The 25707-nt window shown below is 37.1% G+C and overlaps 1 protein-coding gene across 1 annotated transcript; it reads left to right on the top strand.

Moving 5' to 3' along the window:
* Positions 1-1779: 1779 nt before the first annotated feature.
* LOC134205270 (thymosin beta) lies at positions 1780-25217 on the top strand. The gene is made up of 4 exons (XM_062680367.1): positions 1780-1937; positions 20926-21093; positions 21161-21274; positions 24434-25217. The coding sequence occupies exons 2-4, from the start codon at positions 20955-20957 to the stop codon at positions 24571-24573; spliced, it is 393 nt and encodes a 130-aa protein (XP_062536351.1). The 5' UTR covers positions 1780-1937; positions 20926-20954; the 3' UTR covers positions 24574-25217.
* Positions 25218-25707: the final 490 nt, after the last annotated feature.

The raw sequence follows: 25707 nt of genomic DNA, 5'->3' as shown, positions 1-25707 counted from the left end.
GAAAAAGCATATTTACATAAAACTATCGATCAGTTTCAACAGCGAAGAAGCATAAGGGATATATCTCCTGTTAGAGATCCTGGAGAATGTTCTATTTCATGCATCGTCTCGTCAATTCAGAAATCGCCAACTTTATGTTATGACTCAAATTACAACACACATGTTTACTATTTTTCTGTTAACAGCTCGATGAGTACTTCTCGTTAAGACCATTTTTGGAAAATTGCGTATACGTCACTTTTTCAGATTACGGCAGTATGGATCCGTGGCCACCGCACCAATTGCAGCCAAAACAATCCATTAGATTTATGCTGCAGACTATTCAATTAAGTATGTTGTTTTTTCGACTTCAATGTTAGCAAATTAGTTTATTGAAAAAGTATTAAGTCAGTCCGTGGTTCATATAAAAAGCAATCAAATCGAAATCCTCTTCTATATAGGGTTACTCCTGGACTTCATCTCATAGCTCCGATATTCATCCCACGAAAAACAAAGTAATGAAAAGGTATTTGATGTGTTTCTTATTTTTGTGATTTTTTTTCAGCAGTGAGCACACATGTTAGCAAAAAGAAGCGACGAAACTGGTGCCGTATTTCTTTGTTTCGAGATGAGATGAATATATGTGAGATGGAAAACGGAGCAGTTATCCTACATAAAAAGGAATGTCTGTCTGTCCGACCCGTATAGACTCGGAAACCACTGACCCGATCGGCGTTAAAATTTGTATGCAGAGGTTTTTGAGGCCGGGGAAGGTTCCTAAGATAGTTCGAGACCCCTACCCCCTTTGGAAAGGGGGGCTCCCATACAAATGAAACACCAATTTCTTCATAATTGGAGGATTAATTCTAAGCAAATGGAACCAAATCTGACATGTGGAGGTTTTGGAAGGGAAGGTATGGTTCTGTGGTGGCTCGAAACCCATCCTCCTTCTGAAAAGGGGGGCTCCCATACAAATAAAGCATAAATTTTGAACTAATCTAAGAATAAATCATATTTAGGCGAAACGAAGTTCGTCAAGTCTGTTAGTACGATATAAAAACAGGAAACTGAATTTAGCGACATCACGGGTGATATTCCAGTCGAAATGCACGTGTTCAAAGTATATCAAAGATACGACCGCAAATGGAAGTAGAATTACGTATGGTGCAATAGCCGAAATGTAGGCAATTTACTGTTGAAGTGCAATTTCACCATTGGCCTGCGAAATTATTTTTTTCAATAGTTAATTGCATTGAATCAATTATTTTCAATAGTTGTATAGAATCTTAGAGAGTTTACTGATCGACTCATACCAAAATCTCCGGAATCCGTTGAAAAACGGCTGAGTTATTGGCTCCTACTTCCTGACTTCTTTTCGTGACGGCCCCTAATTTGAAACTTTGGAATGACCCCCCTATCTTACCGAAGGACGTAATTCTACGTCAAAATAAGGAATTCGTTAGTTGAGTCGAGGTGTAGCTCAACCAGCAAATCATGACTTAGACTTCCGTCGTTTTATTCGCCAGACTGCTGGATTTCGACTACATTGTGTAGGATGTTATACATTTTACACTGGGGATAGAGGCAAACGACATTGGTACCACACCCACACCCACACTATTTAATACTGCAGTAGATGTATAAAATCCATCAAACGAGTACCATACATATAATAAGTACAGGTAAGTGCTTGTTCGCTGCACAAACTACACACAATATAACACTACCTTATTTTCTTCCAATGTGGGTATGTGTGAAGCGACCGCAGGCTTTGCAGTTTTACTGTATGATCGCCAAGGGTATGCTTATGGGCACCAGACGAACAGTGAAGAATCGAAGACAGTTTATTCACCAGTTAGTCGCTTGTGATACATCGGCGGTGAAAGTTGTATTCTAACGTTCGCTCTCTTGTGTACTCGTTAATTTGTGATAACATTAAACTCATCTTGTTTAAGACTGTAAGTACCGTTCAACTACTTTTTTTTTCATAGGATTTTTTTTTCTATATTAATGTCTATTCTCGATGGCAGAGATATTATATGAAGATTCTGTTTGTTCGACCAGTCTTTTCGTTATTAATTTGTTTCAGAAAGTTCGGCATCCAGGCATTTTTGCCGGCTCCATAGCATTTTTCAGACATCTACTTGTTTTTTATGCGCATTTCGATATTATTCATTCGATTAGTGGCTGTTCCAAAGCAGAAAATGAGTCATAGTTCTCTTTGTGGTGTCACTCGAACGGCAAGGCCCGTTCACAGTCTGTCTCGCCATTGTATACTTCAAATGCTATCATGGTGCAATGATAGTTTGATAATTAATTTGACGAATTTATGTCAGTCTTGCATTACAATTAAAAGAAATATTTTCAACGATACATGAATCAAATAACATATTCTGAGAGTTTTGCATCAACTCCGTCAAACTGTAGTAAAATACCGCACTATGCTTTGTAGACAAATCGATAGTATGCTCTTGATAGCAATTCCACCATAACAAATTATTAATTTCATGGGCATAATTAAAAGAGCAATAAATAAAAAAAATCAAGATGATTCAAAACGGTAGACTCAAATTAGAAACTTGAGCAATCGTATCCATTGCATTACAGAAACACATGGTCGGGGTGGTTCAAACCTAGGGTCCAACCATGATCAACCAGGCGAAACCACAACGATCCCAAGAGATTCATTAAATGCGTTTTCAGTTCTCTTGGCTGTGGAATGATAAATATAGTTTTTGGCAAAATGATGGCGATAATATCTTCAGGTGCGCGTACCAAAGTCATAGACTCCAGTTTAACTTAGTTATCATGGTTGCATTCAGCCTGAACGGACCGGAAGCTACCATAAAGAAATAAAAATATATAGGTAATTAATGCAGTTTTTGCTCGGCCAATAGTCGGAAAGCGGCACGCAGCCTAGCAGCAGTTCACTAAACAGGTGGTAGAAGACTTGGACATGAATCGTTAAGCAAGCGTACCCAAGTTAATGGTTCATGTTCGAGCTCTCTCGCCTTTCACGTCCAACTCTTATTATGGGGATAGAAGGCTTATATTACATAGTGTACCTACATATAGTGTCTGGAAGCCAGCAATCTCACGAGATTGACCGCCGTGTTATATGTAGGGTGGCTGTGGATTATATTCGACATCGATTGCAAATCCATCTCTTCAACAACTTTAAATCTATGTGATAAAAGTTTGGGAAATATTTAAAACATTCACCTTGTTTTATAGTTCGCACACTTATTAACTTTAGTTTATGCATAGTGGAAATGATTGATGAGCAAACAGATGGTTAACCCTTAAAGGCGCAAGGCGATTTTTTTAGAAATCGACAAAACTATTTTTAACGTACACAACCATTAAAATCATTAACATTGAACGTATTTTCGGTTTGTTGTTTTAAAACAACATTGCGCATTTAAGGGTTAATTAGTTTTATTTCAGAGTGTGCACAGCGAATACGACTTCACGTGTCATAATATTTCGAATGTGATCGTAATATTTTCGGTCCGCAATCCTATAGGAAATATTGTAAAAATTCCAATATCTATACCATGTAATTTTTGGTATACAATTACTATAATATTCAGCATGGAACATGCTTATTCTGTTGTGAATATAGAAATGCCCAAATAATTGATAATTATTTGAAAGATGCCCAGGATCGATTCAAAGTAGTAACAAAACACGTACACACTTTATGTCCAACGTTTATTTTTTATTTGTTATTGTTATTAATTATTAAAACGTAGGCCTAATGGTAAACCTTTGTTATGTTAAACCGTCTGCAATTTGTAGTGAAAATTAAAAAAAAACTCGAAAGTGAATTTTGCCAAAAAAATCTTTTCTCTCAAAATATTTGGCACCAGTTATGTAGAAAGGTGTTTGCTACTACCCCCAACGAGTATATTTTTGATAAAGGTGATTGATTTCGAGAAATTTCCCTATATGATGCCTCTCGCTATACTGATTCCAAAAAGTTTACTCCTAGTTTGTCGTTGTACTTTGTAGGCTGTTGTAAGTACGCCCGAAGTAATTGTATTTATTCAAAGCAAATCTATTTGTCATCAGTTGTTGGCTCTATAAAGCGCTCCACCGGAATATCTCGACTTTTCGTGATCGCCAAACTGCTGCAGTTCCTTTATACGCTTATGGGCCTCTATGGATGAAGGCCAAGATTTTTTTAATATTCATGCAACAATACTCGGTATTTTCAGCACCAAAGATTGCTGCATGTGTAAGTGGCTTTCATGGCAACACACTCCTTCCGATGCTGAGAGTGCACATGCGCAAAGTGAAATCGAATTGATGGCTAGACCGGTGTTCCTTCTTCTCCGCCCCCGATTGCATGGGGGAGCACTGCACTGTTGGAAACGGATTGAAGTATCCGTATGAAGCAAACTACATGCACACTGATACACAAGAGTTTTCTTCGTCTGGTGGATACACCATATACCGCCCGGTATGGCCGAATACTGAGGCCATTAACAATGTGATCATGTTTGCATTTTCCGGTTCCATGAGTTGTGTAGAATATTGGTGATGATGATGAATAATTCAAAATCAATACAGATTAATTACGATTTTATGAAATTCCAACATTTTCCGTGCCTTATTTCATTGTGTATTAATGGCACCATAAACATTGTGTTTAGCAGGGGATCCCAATTTACCAAATAAAAGAACAAGGCCAATAACCTTCCGTATTATGTTAACTGGTGCACCTAATAACGCATATAACAAAATATTAACAGTTCAGTTCAATCAAAGTTAATTGCCTATTTTTTTGGGTATTGAAGTTGATTCAAAAGTATAAGATTGTTAATGTTGCACCTGTTCGCGTGACTAACATCTAGGATACTTCGACCTGGCAGCCACCGGTACTACAAGTGCTACAAGCAAAGACTAATTAAGACGTTCATGTCCCATACAACTGCCCAGTTTATTTGCGCTCATGCAGTACTAGCATATAAGTTATCATACCCCCATCTGAAATCACCTTGCTCTATAAAAAAAACTAAGCAACTATTACTTCATCCTTAACTTAATCATAGTTGCCAAGGCGATTTGGTAAATGTTTGTCAAATAAAGTCAAAACATATTGCACCGTTGAAAACAGGATTGGTTTTAAGAAATTGCTTTAATGGTACCTAAACTGGATAACTTATTTATTATTTCAGGGTAAAAAGGAGGAAACAAATCAGTAATCATATAATAGTAAAAATATCCAAATAATCTGCGATGTGTGATATGGGGAGCACACGCTTGCAGCATACTCAAGATGCTACGTACAGATACAATACAGCGTACTAGTCGAAACTTTCTTTGCAACAGATGGCGTTGATTCAGTGGTAGTAAAATTAAAATTTTCATCACTATAAAACCATAAATGCAGGTGATAGTCTTTTTACCTAATTACTTCATTCCTTATCATTAATTTCCTCTAAAACGCCACCATTTTCGATAAATTTGTGGTTCCCCATACATTTTGTTAATTTTCTACTACCATTCTTCCATAAACGGAAGAAATTTGTATGGCGAAAGACATCTAAGGGCCGATGTCCACGTAGCGGTTTTGAACTTGCGTGCACGCGGCGTCAACGCAATTGCGGTACGAAGTACCCAACATCAAATGGAATCATGCACACGGACTTGCGTTAACGCGGCGTCGACACGCGTCTCATTTGCGGCGAGAGCTACCGCAAAGTCACCGCAATTCCCCACAGGAACGCAGAGTGCACGCTAGTATTTTTTTGACATTTCTCTATTCTTTTTCTTTCCATCAAGATTTCAAATGGGAAAAGCTGCAGAAAGAATCTGTCAGACCGAAATCAGAACAAACAAAAATATTTCGCAAATCAGTTCATTTTGGTTTCGCAAATTAGTTTGCAAATAACAAAAGTTTCAAATCTAACTTTAAACTAAAACTAACTTTAAATAATAGTGCTAGTGATAGTTCGGAGCAGCAAGTGTTTCTTTCGTTCCTATGTTAATACCAGTCGTGATCAAAACACCTTTGGAAAGAACTGACAAGCAAACATCCCAGGGTGGCGAATAGAGTTCAAGTCAACGGAAATATGTGCGCGATAGTGTAGTGACGTTGATTGTATTGTATTGTACCAACTTTATCAGAATAAATTAATTTCCGAACAAATGGCGATGTGACAGTTTTGGACTGAATGATGGAGCAGGCAAAATTCAACCAAAAAAGTGCATTTCGCGGAACGGAACTGTATACACCAAGGCAGGCGATAGCAGTTCCGCCATGGGAAAAGTTATAAAATGTAAGTTTGATACCGTATATCTTAGCTTTTCTATTGCTGATGGATGTACATGTTTTTAGGAATGTCAACGGAAGCATGTCGTCAAACAATGTGGATTGCAATTTGAAAAAGAAACGAGACCAGATGATGAGATAGTGGCGAGCCACAGTAAGACCCCTTGATCAGTGCGACTCTTCTAGTGTTGTGGGCAACGGTACTGCGATCGTTCGTGTTGCAATGGAGTAAAAATTTATTTAGAGTACCAAATATGTAAGAGCGGCTGCAGTATCAGACCAAAATCTTTTATGACTTTTTTATTAGAGAATAAAATGATTCGTCCTTATTTATTTAGCCAATAAATGAAACTAATGAAAAATCGTACCCCGTATATCACAAGACAAGACAATTAAATGTTTGGATCTACTATTTTTCAAGATTAATCTCCCCATATGAAGTAATAAATGTTGGAAATAAAGAACATTATGACATTTTAACAATATTTATTTATTATGATTGTAAAAAATATATTGGGATTAAGCAAAGCAATACCAAATTTCTGCCTCTCTGTCTGTATTGAGAACGTATTTTCAAACAATCGGATTGTGTGGCACGATTTCAATTTCACAGATCTACAATTAATTTCTAAAGTTCAAACTTTTCATTTTAGAAGTAATGGGAGACTTTTAAATCGACAGTGAATGATTTTTCTACTCTCTACTAAATAGCATCAATGGAAAATTTTATTTTGGGATAATACTGAGTTACTGTCTCTAGTCTGCCATCATATAGGTATGTTGAAACTCATCTCATGTTTTTAATAGCATTACCCATTGATTCTTGTTCGGGGGCAATGAGCTTCATACAAATCAAAATCAAACTTTTATATTTGTAATAAGGGGAATGACGGCTTTGGCAGGTTTTGTTCTTTTATTGTCAGGGTTTTTTTCTATGATTGATTATGCTCAAATTTGGCCTAAACATTCAGAATATTGTGGCCAAATTTCATAAAATTCGATCGACAATAATAGAACAATAATAGAACAAAACCTGCCAAAGCCTTCTTTCCCATACTTTAAATATTTCACGTTTGATGTCTTTATGGGAATCGATAACTCGATTCATATTGGGAGAGAATGGAAAATGACAGACTGACAACAGCTGGCAGACGAATGACATTTGGTGTGACAGATAGGTTTGACGGTAGAAGTTTTTGCGGCAAATTACCGCTTGTCGTGTGCATTCCCAGCCTGATTCAACGCCGAGTAACGCTGCGTCAACGCAGCTTGAAAAACCGCTACGTGGACATCGGCCCTAAGGCTGGTTTGTTCGAAAATAGAATTTTTTTTCAAAAAAGTATTTGGTACCAGTTATGCAGGAATGTGTCTGCTATGTCGCCTACCAAATACTGTTTTGTTAAAGGTGTTTAATTTCGAGAAATTCGACCTTAGATGCCTTTTGTCATACTGATTTCAGAATGTTAACCCCTAGTGTGCCGCTGTAAGCACGCTCAATGTGGGTGATTCATTAGTGAACGCCATGAGATTCGTTGCTGTTGAGCATTGTTGATAAAACCATGTTGAAACTCAAATAGTTTTTGAGCCTATCAGGTGAGAAAATCGGTGAGTTAGGTTTTACACACTTTCGAAAAAAATCGGCTGTAGCCCCTCCATACATTTTCTCTATTTTGAGATTCTTTAACCCTTTCCTTCCCATGGTAGCTGTAGAGCTCCATCAAATTTTGCACTTTTCAACATTCAGCGAATTATTTCAACAGCAAAAAGCAGTATTTGGCACAACTTTATGGTTTGATTAGATTGCAAATATAATCAATTTTGAGTAAAAATAGTGAAACTATTGAAAACAATCAAGAAACTATTGATTTACAATCAAAAACTTTTTTTTTCGTTTTTCACTAATTTTAGCCATGCCGAATAACTTTTGTTCTGATTCCTTCTTTTTCGCTTTCCGTTTTGATAATCGCCTAGTGTTCGTTGCTTTGATGAAAACCAGTTCTGTAGTTGAGCTTTAAGTGCTATTTTTGCCTTTCTCATACAACAAAGTTTTTCTTTTACAGTATATATTCGCTAATGAGGGTTTTTAGGGGCGCTTTTTTCTTGGGCCACCCATCTATTTCGATGAGTATCTTAAATGGAGTATCCTGACCAATTTTCAGCCAAATCCATGGAGATTTAGAGGTGCATCAAACGAGATTTGTGATTTTCAGACTTTTTCATAGAAATGTCGTCTGATTGCATCAATTTTACTCCACATAATAGAAGCATTAGTCGTTAATAGCTTCTTTAGACTATTATCCACCACTTTGTCAATGATACTAGGATGTTCAGAGTGCTTATTCTATGACTATGACGTCACTTTATTTAATAGGGTAGTCAAGCAAGACCATTGCCCCCATGCTGAAACAAAGTTGACTATGATTTATAAACAATGTCATCCAGTATGCTCAACCCACTGGTATTGATCTAGAGTGGGCTGTGCAGTAGTGCCAGTGCATGCAGATCCAGAGGTCCACGGTTCGAGGCGGCTGAGTAGATAAAGAATTTTTTTTATCAAGCCAGATGGCTAATTCCATTTTGTCGATGATCTGTCGCGATAGGAAGCTTTCTTTAGTATGGAAAATTTAAGCTTTTAGTGAAAGTAGTGGAATTAAGAGGAATAGTACAAACTCGTCCTATGACAAGTAAACTTACTTAGCGTGATAAAAAATATCTTAATAAATATACTAATTATATTTTTTGAATATTTTTTTCTCACAAGTCCCCTAAAAAAATCACTTTCGGGATATACTACACCCCATATTATTTAGAAATGAAGTAACTATAGAAACTACAGAACTGTGCGATGCATACATTGCGTGTTGAAGAGAGTGAAACGAATGAGTTTTTTTAATCGTTTGTTCACTTAGTAGGTTCAAGCGCCAGTAGACGTTACAAAATCGAATAAAAAAATAACGTCTTCGATGAAACTTTTCAATGAATCGCCCACTTAGAGCGTGCTTACAGCGGCACACTAGGAGTTAACTTTCTGAAATCAGTATGGCGAAAGGCATCTAAGGCTCAATTTCTCAAAATTAAGCACCTTCATCAAAAAAATATTTGGTAGGCGTAGTAGCGGACACCATCCTTCATAACCGGTACCAAATAGTTTTCCATGAAAAGATCCTAATTTTGAGGAAACCCGCGTTAGATGTCTTTCACCATACAAATTTCTGGCGGTTAACTCGTGCTGGCTATTTGCGCATATACGATAGCGCCTGGATGTAGAAGCGGCGGGTAGAAGATCAGCCACTGCCAATAATTCATTGAAAGCCCTACTTTGGAATATGAATATATAATTTCGTTTGTTGCAGAGCTGAACACTTTTATTTACTTTAGTATGGATTTATGAAAGGAAGATCATATTAAAATCCAAGTTATTGCAATCTACATAGTGCCGAATACTAATGGTTTTATGAATATAGGCAGACATATGATAGAAGTATACACAGCTTAAAATTCTAAAATTTACACGCCATTCAACTATTCAAACATACGATTTACTATTTAAAAGTCTTTAATTCTACATCCAACTACTTGTGTTCAATCTTGGATACTAGTTCGATAGTAAAAACAACCTGTAAATTGAAAAATGAGCCGGTTTTTTTTTTACATTAAGCCTTGCCGTAACATTTTTATACTGTGTATGAAATCTCTACTCCAAATACCGCCAAACACGTCAAAGTTCGTGATTTCGAATTTCAGTCTCGAAAAATAAAATGTTCTATTACAACATGTACTAATTTCTATGCCGATTTGACTTTCATCTCCGATGAGAAAAATTATGCAACATTCTGCCATTTTTTGCTTCTCAGAAATGAAAAGCAAGCCCAATTGTTTTCCGTCTATTTCGTTATCCAAAACGTTTCAGTAATTCTTGGGTACTTATTCAAAAGGACGTATGTGATTTTGTAAACAAAGATTCAAACGTCGATTTGTCCAATCTGATAGCACTTCCACGCAAACCAACACCACGAACAGGTAGCAGAAGCCTCCCCCTATCTGTCTATGGTGATGGTTTGTGTAGGAGGGCTATCAGATCGGACAAATCGACGCCCCGTAACGCTGGGTAGACACCTTTGCGTGGTGTGTTACGGTGTAAGATCTATCACGGTCACATTGTCAGCTACAGGCAAATCCTGACCCAACGAATACCTTCCCCAATATACAACTCCGTGGTACTTATGAGGGTGTCGCTGAGTCGGGGGCCTTTCGTTAAGTAAGTACTACATCAACACATCCTTCCCCTCCCAAGTTACGGTGAAGATGGGCGTGGCCAGGAGTAGTAATCCTCATGCTTTTGTGATTTTCATTTTAGATTGAAATCAAGGACCACTCCTCTTGATTTATGATTGCATTCTAGATGAGGATTTCAAAAGAAAAACATGAGTGTCACTAGTGTCCAATCTACGAAGTACACCGTAACTATGCTATCAGATCGGACAGATCGACGTTTGAATCTTTGGTTACAAAATCACATAACGTCCTTTTGAACAAGTACCCGAGAATTCAAAATCCTATATGTTGATAACTGATATCACTACTTATCAATTTTTCAAATCCTAGGTGGGGCTAATTTATTTCTACGGAGGCCTAAGCCCCTCCAGCCGTCTGTTATTTACGCTAGTGAGTGTACGTCGTTATATGTTAAAATCAACATTTGTAGTATGCATACAAAACTGTAAAAAAATGCATTCCATTTCTAATGCATAAACAGAATTGTTATGACTACTGACCTCTTCTTCTTCTTCTTCTTATTGGCATTACATCCCCACACTGGGACAGAGCCGCCTCGCAGCTTAGTGTTCATTAAGCACTTCCACAGTTATTTACTGCGAGGTTTCTTAGCCAAGTTACCATTTTTGCATTCGTATATCATGAGGCTAACACGATGATACTTTTATGCCCAGAGAAGTCGAGACAATTTCCAATCCGAAAATTGCCTAGACCGGCACCGGGAATCGAACCCAGCCACCCTCAGCATGGTCTTGCTTTGTAGCCGCGCGTCTTACCGCACGGCTAAGGAGGGCCCTACTGACCTCGTGCGGAATAAATCGCCTACTTTGAGCGTGCTTAGAGCGGCATATTAGGTGTTAACTTTCGGATTCATTGGCATGAATTTAGTTTTAGATGAGAATTTAATGCATAAAATGCTAGATTTAATACTAATGAATCACATACAGTGGTTGATTTCCTACCCGCCGCTGTCAGCATCCAGGCGCTATCATATATGTCAAAATAGCAAGCATGAGTTACCGCCATATAACGCGGGTTTTCTCAACAGTAGGAACTTTTCACAAAAAAACTATTTGGTACCAGTTATGTAGGAAGGTGTCCGCTACTACACATACCAAATATGTTTTCGATCAAGGTGCTTATTTCCGAGATATTAAGCCTTAGATGTCTTTCGTCATACTAATTTCCGAAAGTTAATTCCTAGCGTGCCGCTGTAAGGACGTTCAAAGTAGGCGATTCATTGATTTTTATGCTTTATCTACATAGGGTTTTATTTTCGAAAGCAAAATGTTGTTGAGAATAAAATTCATGTTTGAAATCTATTTAAACGTGAGTTTTATTAATTATTCATGGAACAGGTGTTATAAGGTGGCCCTCCTTAGCTTAGTAAGACGCGCGGCTACAAAGCAAGAAACGAACCAGAGTTTATATGTCTTCTTCCTCATCTATGGCTCTACATTCCAACTGGAACTTGGCCTGCTTTTCAATTTAGTGTTCTATTATAGCATTTCCACAGTTATTAATGAATTATTGGCAGTGGCTGATTTTCTACCCGCCGCAGCCACATCCAGGCGCTATAGTATATGCGCAAAATAGCCAGCAAGAGTTAACCGCCAGAAATTTGTATGGCGAAAGACATCTAACGCTGGTTTTCTCAAAATTAGGAACTTTTCATGAAAAACTATTTGGTACCGGTTATGAGGGATGGTGTCCGCTACTACGCCTACCAAATATTTTTTCGATTAAAGTACTTAATTTGGAGAAATCGAACCTTAGATGCCTTTCGCCATACTGATTTCAGAAAGTTAACTCCTAGTGTGCCGCTGTAAGCACGCTCAAAGCAGTCGATTCATTGGAAGCTTTTCTATGCCCACCATTGCATGAGTATGTATCTCGTGTGGCAAGTACAATGGATACACTATTCTCAGGGAGTCAAGAATGTTTTCCACCCGAAAACAACCTGGGACCGGACCGAGAATCGAACTCGCTATCTCCGGATTGGCAACCCTACGCCGTTGCACGCAAGGCTAACTGGGGACCCAGATTATATGTACAAAAATTAAAAACATAAAAGTGTTAAACTAAATTAATGATTTCGTGTGTGTTACTTCTACGTGAAGTTAAACGATTTACAATGATATGGAAATGCTAATATCATCTTCCAAACTTGGACGTACATGTTCATGATAGCATTAGAGGCGAAAGTATAGAATTGATAGTTCCGTTGGGATACGGCAGGCATGAAGAATGTTTTTTATAGAAGTCGATTTGAAAGCGAGCGGAGGGCAATATTTGTGATGGCACATATCGCACGACCTTCCTTCTGCCAAGCTCCCGTATGAAGGGGAGGGAAGAATATCAGTGTGGAAGCTGATATATCTCCACTGGCAAAAGGAAGGTGGTTTGACTTGCTCATATGCCATCGCGTGCGGAAGGATTTGCTATCGACGAGTACTGTCCCCAAATTTCTAATATGACATCAGCATTTAGTCGAATAGGATTTTTATTGCACAGTTCTGTTTTCTCATTGCGTCCGTCTCGTCGCAACCAACTTGGCTGCCTCGGAGAGAACAAAGCAGAGAAAGGCACTGCTGCTGTACCGTCGACCAATAACAGCTTAATTGATGGATGCCCCCACCAAGGGTAGTACACTAAACATTCTTCATGCCTGCCGTATCCTAACGGAACTATCAATTCTATACTTTCGCCTCTAATGCTATCATGAACATGTACGTCCAAGTTTGGAAGATGATATTAGCATTTCCATATCATTGTAAATCGTTTAACTTCACGTAGAAGTAACACACACGAAATCATTAATTTAGTGTACTACCCTTGGTGGGGGCATCCATCAATTAAGCTGTTATTGGTCGACGGTACAGCAGCAGTGCCTTTCTCTGCTTTGTTCTATCCGAGGCAGCCAAGTTGGTTGCGACGAGACGGACGCAATGAGAAAACAGAACTGTGCAATAAAAATCCTATTCGACCAAATGCTGATGTCATATTAGAAATTTGGGGACAGTACTCGTCGATAGCAAATCCTTCCGCACGCGATGGCATATGAGCAAGTCAAACCACCTTCCTTTTGCCAGTGGAGATATATCAGCTTCCACACTGATATTCTTCCCTCCCCCTTCATACGGGAGCTTGGCAGAAGGAAGGTCGTGCGATATGTGCCATCACAAATATTGCCCTCCGCTCGCTTTCAAATCGACTTCTATAAAAACATTCTTCATGCCTGCCGTATCCTAACGGAACTATCAATTCTATACTTTCGCCTCTAATGCTATCATGAACATGTACGTCCAAGTTTGGAAGATGATATTAGCATTTCCATATAAAAGTGTTACTTGATTTAATGCAGATGTTTCATTTTAATAAAAATTTCCTTAGGAATTTTAGAGATTTTCGCAAGAAATCCGCCTTGAATTTACGAAATAATTAGCGGGAGATTTTCCGCATAAACAACCAAAAATTAGAATCTACAGTAATTCCCAAAGCGATTGCCACGGGAATTAAGGGAGGAATTTCAGTATGCAATGTTGGAAGATTTCCCGAAGGTTATTTTGAGAGAATTTACTTGAAATCACGAATAAATATTTGCAAAAACTTGCAGTGTAATATGCGCAAGATTTTCATAGGTACGCTTTGGAGTTTCCGGAGCAAATTCTGCAGTAGTTCCAACAACAGTTGGATTTCTTCAGAAAATTTCATGAGAACTTTCTTGAACCTTCCCTGGGGATTCATCGTAGTAGTTTCTGGAATGTGGAGGAATTTCCAAAAGAATGATGAATTTCTGCAGGAATTGTTGGAGATATTCTCTTAATAGGAAAATCTTGCCATAAAATTGGAAAACAATTTTTGCCAAAATGCGTAAAAAATCTTGTAGGATTTTTCGCAAGAATTAAATAAGGATTTTCTTCACAACTTTGCGACTATTTTTTACAAGACATTCGCAAATACATTTCAGCTGAAATTTCCGAAAATCTACGTCCGAAATTTCCGAAGGGTAATGCTTTGCCAGCTTTTTGCATGCTTACAGCGGCATACTAGGAGTTAACTTTTTTTTAAATAATGTAAATTAAATAATGGCGAAAGGTATCTATTATCTATGGTTGAATTTCTCGAATTTAAACACAAATCACATGATCAAAAAGTATTTGGTAGGCGTAGTAGCGGATACCAGATAGGATAGCGGATAGGAACAAAAAAAGTTCCTACTTTCGAGAAACCCCGTGTTATTTAGATGTCTTTCGCCATATACATTTCTGGCAATGAATCATCTGCTTTGAGCGTGCTTGGCGAAAGGCATCTAATGTTTAATATCTCGAAAATAAACACCTTAATCGTAAAAATATTTGGTAGGCGTAGTAGCGGACACTTTCATACATGACTGAAACCAAATAGTTTTTCGTAAAATGTTCCTACTGTTGAGAAAACCCGCGTTAGATGTCTTTCGCCACACAAACTTCAGGTGGTTATCTCATGCTGGCTATTCTTACATATACGATAGCGCATGGATACGGCAGCGGCAAACCAATCACTGTATGTGATTCATTAACTTCATGCTCCTGTAGAAACCCAGCCATTGACGGTGATTCATTTTGATAACTTGATGACTCCTAGTGTGCCGCTGTAAGCACGCTCAAAGCGGGTAATTCATTGAAGGACGTCCTCCTAGAAATGACACCACGACCACACATCAAACGTGGCCTTGGTTTGGAATTCAAAATAACTGAAAAAAATAATACAAGAGGCAAAACAACATATCACAAGTTGTTCGTCTTGCTATGTGTTCTTTGTATATATTTCAAGAATTTCTTTGTGTTGTTATTATCACATTGAAGCACATCCGGAACAGGGCGCGCCAACTTCGTGTGTCTTTTGTACGAATGCACATGCGAGCCACACGTTATCGGGTTTTGCTGCTTTAGCTTCTTCTTGATGGAATCCAACATGTGCACTTACTGAATTACCGTAATGCTTTGTATTACGGATACTAAACGACTAATGAACACCTAAACGCTATTGCTTCTGGGGTTCAAAGTCATGTCAATACTTGTAATTCTATTTTATTTTCTAGTTGAGCATTTAAACGAATAAAGAATTAGTGTTTTTATTTTATATTAGCTCGGAATACTCTACCTAGCCTAGCTTAGCGGTGATGGTGCCTTGATCGTATATGATAAAATACAATGAATACATCACTCCGAGCCTTGTATTAAAAGTTCGGTTATGGAGTGATCCTATAAGCTTTACGTACACTAACACTAAGTGCACGATGAAGGTAAAACATGCTCATAATTATATTAACCGTGCTAGCAAATATACGATTCTAGATCAATTCAATCCGGTTTCGTTTGTTATCATGTGTGCTAACAGCTGAAAATAAACTCAACATAGGTTGGTCTATATCATGCAATATCCAGGATAACGAAATTCGAAAATGTACGGTAAATATGTAATTAAGATATAGTCATCATCGTACTACGAAGACACCTAGTAAGGATCGCTTTGTGTGCGACGTGCTTCGTCTACGATTGTCAATATATTCAAATCAATCGGTATCGGTGGTATTCAAATATGACACACCTTTGATCGGAATTTAGAGATTGTGTAGTGTTTCTAATATTGTAGACATCCTCATTAATGAAGTAGATTTAAATGCAATTGACCACTAATCAGAACTAATTATGCTGAACCGCAGGAAATATGCTCCCTATGCTTCTTATAGCCTAGCGGGCAACGGCGTCGGATCGCCAATCCTGTAACAACTAGATAATTGGCTGGTTTTTGTCCAAAGTTGAGTTCAAACTCAACTGCGTATTGCGTACGCACAACACGTGTTTTTATACTTTGTGAAATATTCTTGACTCCCTGGACATATTGCTTCAATGGGTTTACCTCACTATATATACAAATTGATACAATGGCAGGTTAGGAAGTATTTGATCAATACCTGTGGGAATTATAATAAGCACACTAAGGATTAAGCAGTAGAAATATATAATTATTTTTAGAATTTGTTTAGTGGAATGTGAGTAGAATACATTCATGATGATTGGGATTTTATTGCATCGGTCACTTTTTAGTTGTGTATCCAGCGAGGATGTGTTGTTAATTAAGGAAGAAAACTGAGATTGCTTTTGATGAAGCATTATTTGAGATATCGCAATAAGGCCAGAAAAAAATATGAATTCCTATTTTGTCCTGTTGGTCTTTGGATAACGAAGGGGTGGTAAATAAAAAAAAATAAATTAATAAAATCGTAAAACTCATCAGTTTTCTTAAAGTATTATTTGGGAAAGTTCAATATTTTGTAATTTTTTTCCAATAAATTATGAATTCTTCCCTATAATAATAAAACAAAGCTACAAAAAATCGAGGTGGTGGAGACAGAAGAAGAAAATAATATTTGTTCCGACCGAACGTTAAGGTTGAGGAAATTTTAAGTCACGATCACGGATTTAGTAGAATAAAATAAATAACCATTAGTTTATGAAAAAAATATAAACTAATCCCCACTAATTATTTGTCTTGTTAGAGATTGAACTGTACAGGCAGATAAAAACGGTCGCGATGCACCTTTTTGGGAATTATTCCTTATATGTATAAGTTTCAACTATGCAAATTCGAATTAGCACGTCTGACTGCAACTATTCCAACATCAATCTACTGATTGACTTTAACTTGGATTTTATCTATGATAGTGTACGTTTCCGTGCGGTAGTAGCTATATCAACACCATTAGTATTTATTCAGAAGACTGCCTTCACGTGGATGAAAAATGGTACCGTATAAGGCAAAAGCAATGAAATGCCAGCATTCTGCTAAACTCACCTCTTTGGTAATGATTTACAGTGTATTCCCAAATATAGTTGCTCCGTGCTTATATGGGCATGACTGCTCGTGCTCGCTGGCTATGGCTGGTTGGAGCAAGGTTGCAGTCATACTGAGTTTGAAGTAGCGTTTTCGAATGTTGCCTTCGACGAGAAACTAGCTCTTGTCGTCGGTTGGTTTGAACCGAAACGTGGTGCAGATTCAGAAAGTCGCCGTCGCGCCGTTGTATTGGGGTCACGAAGTACAGTGAAAATGAAGGAGATTGGATTGAAAAACGGCTCATCCATTGCTCTTACTGTGCCTTTTCCACTGCGCTGTGACTCGTTCGATTGCACCTTTTTTATTGCGCACATGAATGTAGCAACTTATTTACCAAAAATTGTTGATTATTTGATATGCGCTGATTTGATAGGAGCTATGTGAATGGTGTGGTACTGTACCTTATGGAATAATTTTCAATCAAATGGTATCGGGTTCATAAATTGCTATGGATTTCAAACCCGATAAATATAAGCAAGGATTGCAATTTATTTATTCTCTTTTTTTCAATGCATTTTCTATTTTGTGCTAGTATAGTATAGCACCAATGTTCACTTTTCATACAAAATGGTCAAATTTAACATTATGTAACTATTATTCACAATTTATTGCCTTTTTTGTACACTTGTTCCTTTTTCTATGGCTCTACACTGCCGTTATACGCATAACTGTCCCATGTACATAGGAAATCCCAGCAAACATGGGACAAATATGCGTATGACGGCAGTACATTACCAACGGAATTTCGCCAGCTCTTTAGTTTAGTGTTATATTAGTCATTGTCATTAATTAAAAAAATTACAGAGTTCGTAATTCTCACACACGTAAATTTTTGCCGAAAAACCTTCGTTCACTTCCAGTGCCGCAAAAAGTTGATTTGCTTATTTTCTCACTTCTTTCTTTCATCATTTTAATGCCCTTTTCCGCATAACTGTCACATGTAGTTAGCCTCATCCAGTGGATGCGGTGGGTGCATCCTGAGCAATCTGCATTCTAATCGACATAACCAATTTAGCCACGTGGACAGTACACTTGCATAAATGAAGCATGGGGAAAGATGTGTCAATCGTAGTAGTCATCAACAGAGCATAAAATATTCATTTTCTTGAAGCAACTTCGGACCAAGTTTTGACAATCTTCGCATGGTTATTCAAAACATAGAATAGCTTACTCAGCTTTCTTCTTCATAGACTAACTCATTTGATTCAAACTGAGTATGGTAACTGCGTGCTGAATGATCTTATGATGTATCTATTCTTAAATTTCCTGTTATCGGAAATTTGGATTTAATTTCAGATGCCATTTTCTTCATTGTCCCTTTGTTAAAGCATAGTACGCTGCTATGGATTTTTTTTATCAAATTTAACCTGAAAAAATTTGACAGCTGATCAAGTATGGTAGAAATGTCAGGTTTTCTTGTGGAATAGACCAATGCAAACTCTAACTTAACCTCACTTATTTTGACAGTTCACAGAGCTTGTTTACAAGGTGTTAGAAGAAAAATCGATGAGAGGAAAATTCAAATTCATATTTTGAGTTTAAAATTTCTATGATCCGAATATTTCAGTGATATTTTCTGCATTCAGCATGAAATGAATCGCAAAGGACATCAACACGCGAAAAAAATTTATCGGAAGCTTCGCCGGAGACTAAGTTCTGGTGAAAAAGCTCAGTGAACTGTCAACCTACGTCATCATGCACTGGTCTATAAAGGGAAAGAATATTTTTCTGCAAAGGTAGGAATTTCATGAACCGAATTATTACTTGACCATTCCTTGTCCTATCTATTTGCACAGTACTTTCAAAGTACGTACTACCTTTAAAATAGTACAAGCATGCATAAAACGGCAGTTTAGTTTAGTGCCTACACCAAAGCTAACGACAGTAGGGCACTGCACGGACTGCTTTGTCTTTTTCTCTCTGCAAATAAATTAGAAAACAACAAGGCCAGTAAACGTCAAAATTTATAAAGAACGAAAGAGATTTTTCCATGCAGTGCCCTGTAGACGTTAATGGATCACACAACCTAGCCCTCATACAAGCAGTCGATGTGGTGGTGTAGCTAGAGTGCGCGCATCCAGTAATGTCACAAAAATGTTATGGAATTTCTAATACTAATCCGCTAATACATTTTTTCCCAAAGTTTTTTACAATTTGGAGCTTTTGATGATCATATAACACCTAAACGATTCTAGAATCTTGTGTAACAGATCATTGCTTTAAATACTAAATGTGAGTCATAAGAGTCATGAGTTGGGGCCCTCCTTAGCCGTGCGATAAGATGCGCGGCTACAAAGCAAGACCATGCTTAGGGTGGCTGGGTTCGACTACCGGTGCCAGTCTAGACAATTTTCGGATCGGAAAATTGTCTTAACTTCCCTGGGCATAAAAGTATCATCGTGTTAGCCTCATGATATACAAATGCAGAAATGGTAACTTGGGTTAGAAACCTCGCAGTTAATAACTGTGCTTAATGAACACTAAGTAGCAAGGCGGCAATGTCCCAGTGGGGGATGTAATGCCAAGGAAGAAGAAGAAGAAGAGTCATAAGAGATGAACTGCTATAGAACTCTTAAAAGGCTTCATGTTCATAATTATGAACTGTAAACAACTTGTTTGAAAGTTATTCCCATGACATTTCCATACTGAGCGCATCCGTACGTCATTTTTGTTAATGTTCGAATCCCATTGTAGTCATACAATTTTTGTAATAAAAATAGTGAGCAAATCCTGACCCAAAGGATACCTTCCCAAATATCCAACTGCGTGGTACTTATGAGGGTGTCGCTGAGTCCGGGGCCTCTCATTAAATAAGTACTACATCAACACTTCCTCCCCCTCTCAAGTTACGGTGAAGATGAGCGTGGCCAGGAGTTGTAAGCCTCATGCTTTTGTGGTTTCTGCCCTAGATTGAAATCAAGGACCACACTCACCTTGATTTCTGATAGCAGTCTGGATCTGAATAAAAACATGAGTATCACTAGTGTCCAATCTACGAAGTACACCGCCACTATGCTATGCTGAAAATAGTGAGGTAAAAATGATGATGCGAAAAAGAAATTTTATCAAGTGGGCTTTCATATACCTTTCAGATGTTCTCTTGGGAAGAGAGTGGTGAGTGAAAGATATGTTAAACCACAAGACTCGAATAAAGAATCTTCATCAACCCTGAATGCAATCTATATCCCAAAAATAATATTTCGACCTGTATAATTTACTTTTTGCGTTACATTTTATATTGCTCGAGGAAAGCACCATTATCTCTAGGTGAATTAGAATGCGTTTTTTATTATCTTCCGTAATGTACGTTGCCGTGAACTGCAAATCAGTCCCATCTGTATATGGATGCCATATACAGATGGAACTGACTTGCGATTCAAGTATAATCACTGAAATATTGAATAATCCGAGATTATTTATTTTTTTGCAAAATTCGTTTTTTTATCTGAAACAAAATCTGTTCTCAATGGAAAATGAATTAATAAAATCTAATTATTTGTCTTCAATTGCAGAACTGTTCCACTAAATCAAATTAAATACAATGGAAACCGCCACCGCTACTTCCCTCAAGGACTACAAGAAAGTCGGTGTTGATCTCAAGACCCAGCTAGAGAGTTTTAATACAGAAAATCTCTCAAAGGCCGACACTCAGGAGAAAATTGTGCTTCCAACTGCCGAAGGTAGCTTGTTTTTAATTTTTAACGCGCACATGGTATTAAAATGTTCTTTTTATTTATGTTGCTGTAGACGTCCAGGCTGAAAAGACGCAACAGAGCCTTTTTGCCGGCATTGAATCGTTCGATTCAACCAAGTTGAAGCATGCTGAGACATGTGAGAAAAACCCGCTACCGGATAAGGAAGGTAAGTAATCGAAGGCGTCTGAATTTTTGGGATTGTGTGGGTGGTTATAACCGTAGGAATCGTTTTGGTAGAACGTGAAACACAGAAAGAACTAAGATAGAAATACAAAGTAGGAAAAGGACGAGCCTGGAATTGAACCCACGACCTCCTGCTTATAAGGCAGAAGCGATAGCCATTAGACCATTGAGCTCGTCAATAATTTTCGAAATGTTCCATATTTGCAGAGATATTTATCGAATTATCGAAATTATGTGGCAAAAGGTAATAATTTCTACCTGGCAAAGACGGTTCTGATCTTTTGATTGTATTTCTGTAGCACAGATGTTGATTCTTTTATCTATGGATCTGTCACTGTGGACCGCTTTCCTTCTCGTCATTATTGTATATTTTATCCATGTTTGCCTTACCCTTAGCGTCATTGAGACACCAGGTGTCAGATGACGATTACAATTAATTAAATAAATTAATTAATTAATTACCCTTATGGCTGTCAGTGCGGTCCCTTCAATGTTGGCTACGAAACGAGCTGTGTTGGTGGAATGCAAATGTCATTCTCTCGCTGGCAACACGTCCGTATTTAGGCCCTGTACTAAGATCTGCTTAGATGCAGACGGACCGAGATCTTATTTTAGGCTCCGAAGGGTCCCGTTTTGTAGTGATAAACGACGGAATATACAAATGTATTACCCATATGTATTGTACCGCACATAAATAAATCTACTCCTCCGCTTATTTTTAGTCGCAACAAAGATAAGCCACAGATAGTCGCCTAAGAAACCTAACCTCCAGAAAAAAGCTACTTTGATATTTTTGAAAATTTAAGCACCATGTAGTGGATTCTGGAGATGAATGCTTCAAAGGCACGTGTAATTTGTACTGCGGATAAATTTTACACATCTATGGGAGCATTGGAAAATAATCACGAAAGTAGTCATTTTATTGCAAGGCACAATATTTGAGGTATGTATATTTAAAAATAAAGCCAGTTAATTTATTCGCCGATAGGTTTAGAAAGAGCTCAGTGCAATTTAGACATAAACGAATATTTAACTTTGGTACGCCAGGTATGTGAGGATTAACTGTAAAGTCATCATAAAACCATCCACAGGTCTCGCACGACATCATTAGGAAAAGATACATTGGGTAGCCCGGAGTAGCCCTGACGAACATTACATTTAGGTTATGGGCAACAAGATTCTCTTCAAAGTCATCTAGAAATAAATAAACAAAACAATTGGGCCGCTTCCGCTCCGGCGGCCTGCAAATCGTTAATAAAATTAATATAACAACGAAAACAAGAAGAGCAGATGTATATCCCATTGTTGTTAATTTGAAGTTAATATTTTCCTACTATTCAATGTATTCAAAATCGAATGAAGTAATTCAGTTTCTAATTAAAAACTTTAGCCTTGCATACTCTAAATTGACCCCATCATGATATAAACACTAGAATCCTAAAACGACTCATCCGCTCCCTCAAACAAAGACCCAAAACCTGGTCCTAAGAATCCAATTGCAAATCCCCGCAATCCAACATCATCAAAAGGTAGCAGAAGCCTTCACCCACGTATTGACTATGTCGGCTCGCGCGGAAGTGCCATCAAATCCGACCCTAATATTAGAGATCATGAAAAGATAGAAAGCAGACCTAACCTCTAGAGACCAATCACCAACCTCAACCTACTATCAATATATTGATCTAAAAATTTAACCTCACAAAGTTGAGCCAGCCTAGGGAAAATCTTTTTTATAAAGGCAATAGAAGTTCAATCCTTGCTGCTCCTAAACTCGTGGAAATTACACGATGAACAAGTTATACCCTCTCTTGCGATTATTACAATGGAAAATTTGTTTTTTTTTTACCGATTATAGCTGAATATGACATGACCAGGATTTAATCATTAAAATCAATTTCATTTTAATTTAATTCTAACTTAATTTTATTCCAGTTCCTATTCAATTTAAATTTAACTGAAATTTGATTCCAAATTAATCCTAGTTTAATTTAAAATTATTCTAAATTAATTTTAATTTATTTTAAATTAATTTTAATTTAATTCTAATTTTATTCCAATTTAATTTTATTCCAATTCCAGATAAATTTCAATTCAATTTCATTATAATTATAATTCTAATTAAACCCGAATGTAATGCTAATTTAACATTAATTCCATTCCAACTTTAATTTACAATCCAAATTTAATTACAATTCAACTATAATTCATTACCAATTTAAATTTAACTCAATTCCAAATTTAATTTGAATTCAATTCCAATTCCATTTTAATTCCAACTTAATTCCTATTTTCTCATTTTATCTCAATTTAACTTTAATCCAATCCTAATTTAATTTTAATTCAATTCTAATCCAATGTTAATTTAATTCCAATTCAATTTTAGTTTAGTTCCAATTCAAACCCAATTTAAGTTTAATTTAAACTTAAACCTGATCATATCTACCCGAAACTGCTATTAGTATTAATAACGTACCGAATCGGGAAATAAATGCAATGTAACGCAGAGTTTAACCCCTCTCCCTGAAATTGATGCGTGGCAAAATAAGTTAAACTATTAGCTGATATAGTTAAACCCTGACACATTTTTTATATATATAGAAATTAACTTTCTTACTGGTGAAGATAAAAAAAAGATTTGTTCAAAAATTAACGTGTTCAAATTTTCCCAAAAGGATGCATCTCTCCCCTCGATGGGCTTACGCAATTAGCACTGAAATGGCATCCAAAGACATATTCTGTAGTGCTGGTATCACATGTTGACTAATTTTGTTTGACGCCGCGTCATATGTGACGCATTGACGCGCTGATTTAACGCATGTGATCCATCGTGTCTTGGAGCCTTGAATGGTAGTGCAGTCAGGTCGGATTTAGGCTTATGGGGGCCCTGGGCCAAACATGTTTGGGGACCTCTGAATGTACCCAAATTTGTAAGCAATCGGTAAAACAGGTTGGTTTTCGTACACAATGATTTTTAAGGGCCTGCCAAGAAATCCGAAGTTAAATTTAAATTGATCTATTCTCAATTCTCTCGATTCCAGTTTTTTTCTTCACCTTCACAGTGAGACATTGTCAACCAACATATCATTAATTACTAACTTATGAATTGAAAATATAATGCGGTCAATTTCTTTTTTATTTACAGCTATCCAACAAGAGAAGGGACAGAAAAATTTCATCAATTGCATTGAATCCTTCGATACTTCCAAGCTAAAGCACACAGAAACATGTGAAAAAAATCCGTTGCCAACCAAAGAAACGATTGAAGAGGAGAAAAAAGCTTAAATATTAAGAGCGAAAAAAAACACGCATCAACGAGACCATTTCATTTTACCGCATAGTAATACAACTAAATGTGCGTCCATTACAGGACTTAATCCTATTGTGAAACACTATGAAATAATTTTATAACTATTTATAGATTCACGGTAACACTACTTCTTGAAAACAGGTCTGTCTACAGTTTAGGACTCTTTATTTCTTTTTCATATTGAAGTATTTTAAATCAACGACTCCAGTATACAGGTGATTATCAATCCGATTGAGATCCTATGTGCATTTGAAAAATAGATTAAGTTGGGCCAGGACGATGAATAAAGTGTAAAATCAATCGATTCACTGCATTAATAAAAGCAGTATTATTCCTATCATTTATACGTTCATTAAAATTACTTCATATACATTGCATGTTACCAAGAAGACATAAACACTCATACGAAATTCGGAAGCTTAATTGTGTTATTGTGCAAAAGAATATATTATTACGGAAAAACATCAGCGAAGGAAAAAAATGCTTCAATATCAGTTAAACTGACAAAAAACAACTCTTCATGAAAACTATTCAAAGACTAAATTTTTATGGAACGAAATATAGCATTAGAATTTTGATACTAACTGACGAATAAAAATGTATAAATTATAAAAAAAAATCTACATTAGTACTAAATGCCGAACATTATCGTGATACTGAAATATGTTTCAATTTGTCGTTGTGGACACATGGTCCACCGTAGTATGCCGTGTTTGAAGTGTTACAAGGTTAACAATATCCATCCCTTTATAAACCTGGTATACTGCCGTTCTACGCATTATTCTCCCATGTTACCTTTGATGAAAAATCTCAAATTCGAGTCAATTTGTCGTTGGATGATAATTAGTCGACTGAAAACGTTTGATCCGTATTACGTTCGTTTGTCTATTGGCAAAATTTGAAGATCCAATCGACTTTGATATTAATGAGACAAGTTGAGGCTAGTTTGATTTTTTTTAAATCATAACATGGGACAGTTATGCGTAGAACGGCAGTATAACACGTGATTCATGCGTCGCCGCCAGATGTCGTTCTCCTGTTTAACGTTTATTGTTCGCAGCACATTACGCACGAAAAGCTCTCTCCTTCAACGTACATAAAACTTGGTC

The sequence above is a fragment of the Armigeres subalbatus genome, chromosome 1 (assembly GCF_024139115.2).
Source record: "Armigeres subalbatus isolate Guangzhou_Male chromosome 1, GZ_Asu_2, whole genome shotgun sequence".
NCBI lineage: Eukaryota > Metazoa > Arthropoda > Insecta > Diptera > Culicidae > Armigeres > Armigeres subalbatus.
The sequence above is the reverse complement of the archived record's forward strand: the minus strand, read 5'-3'. Positions and strand labels throughout refer to the sequence as shown.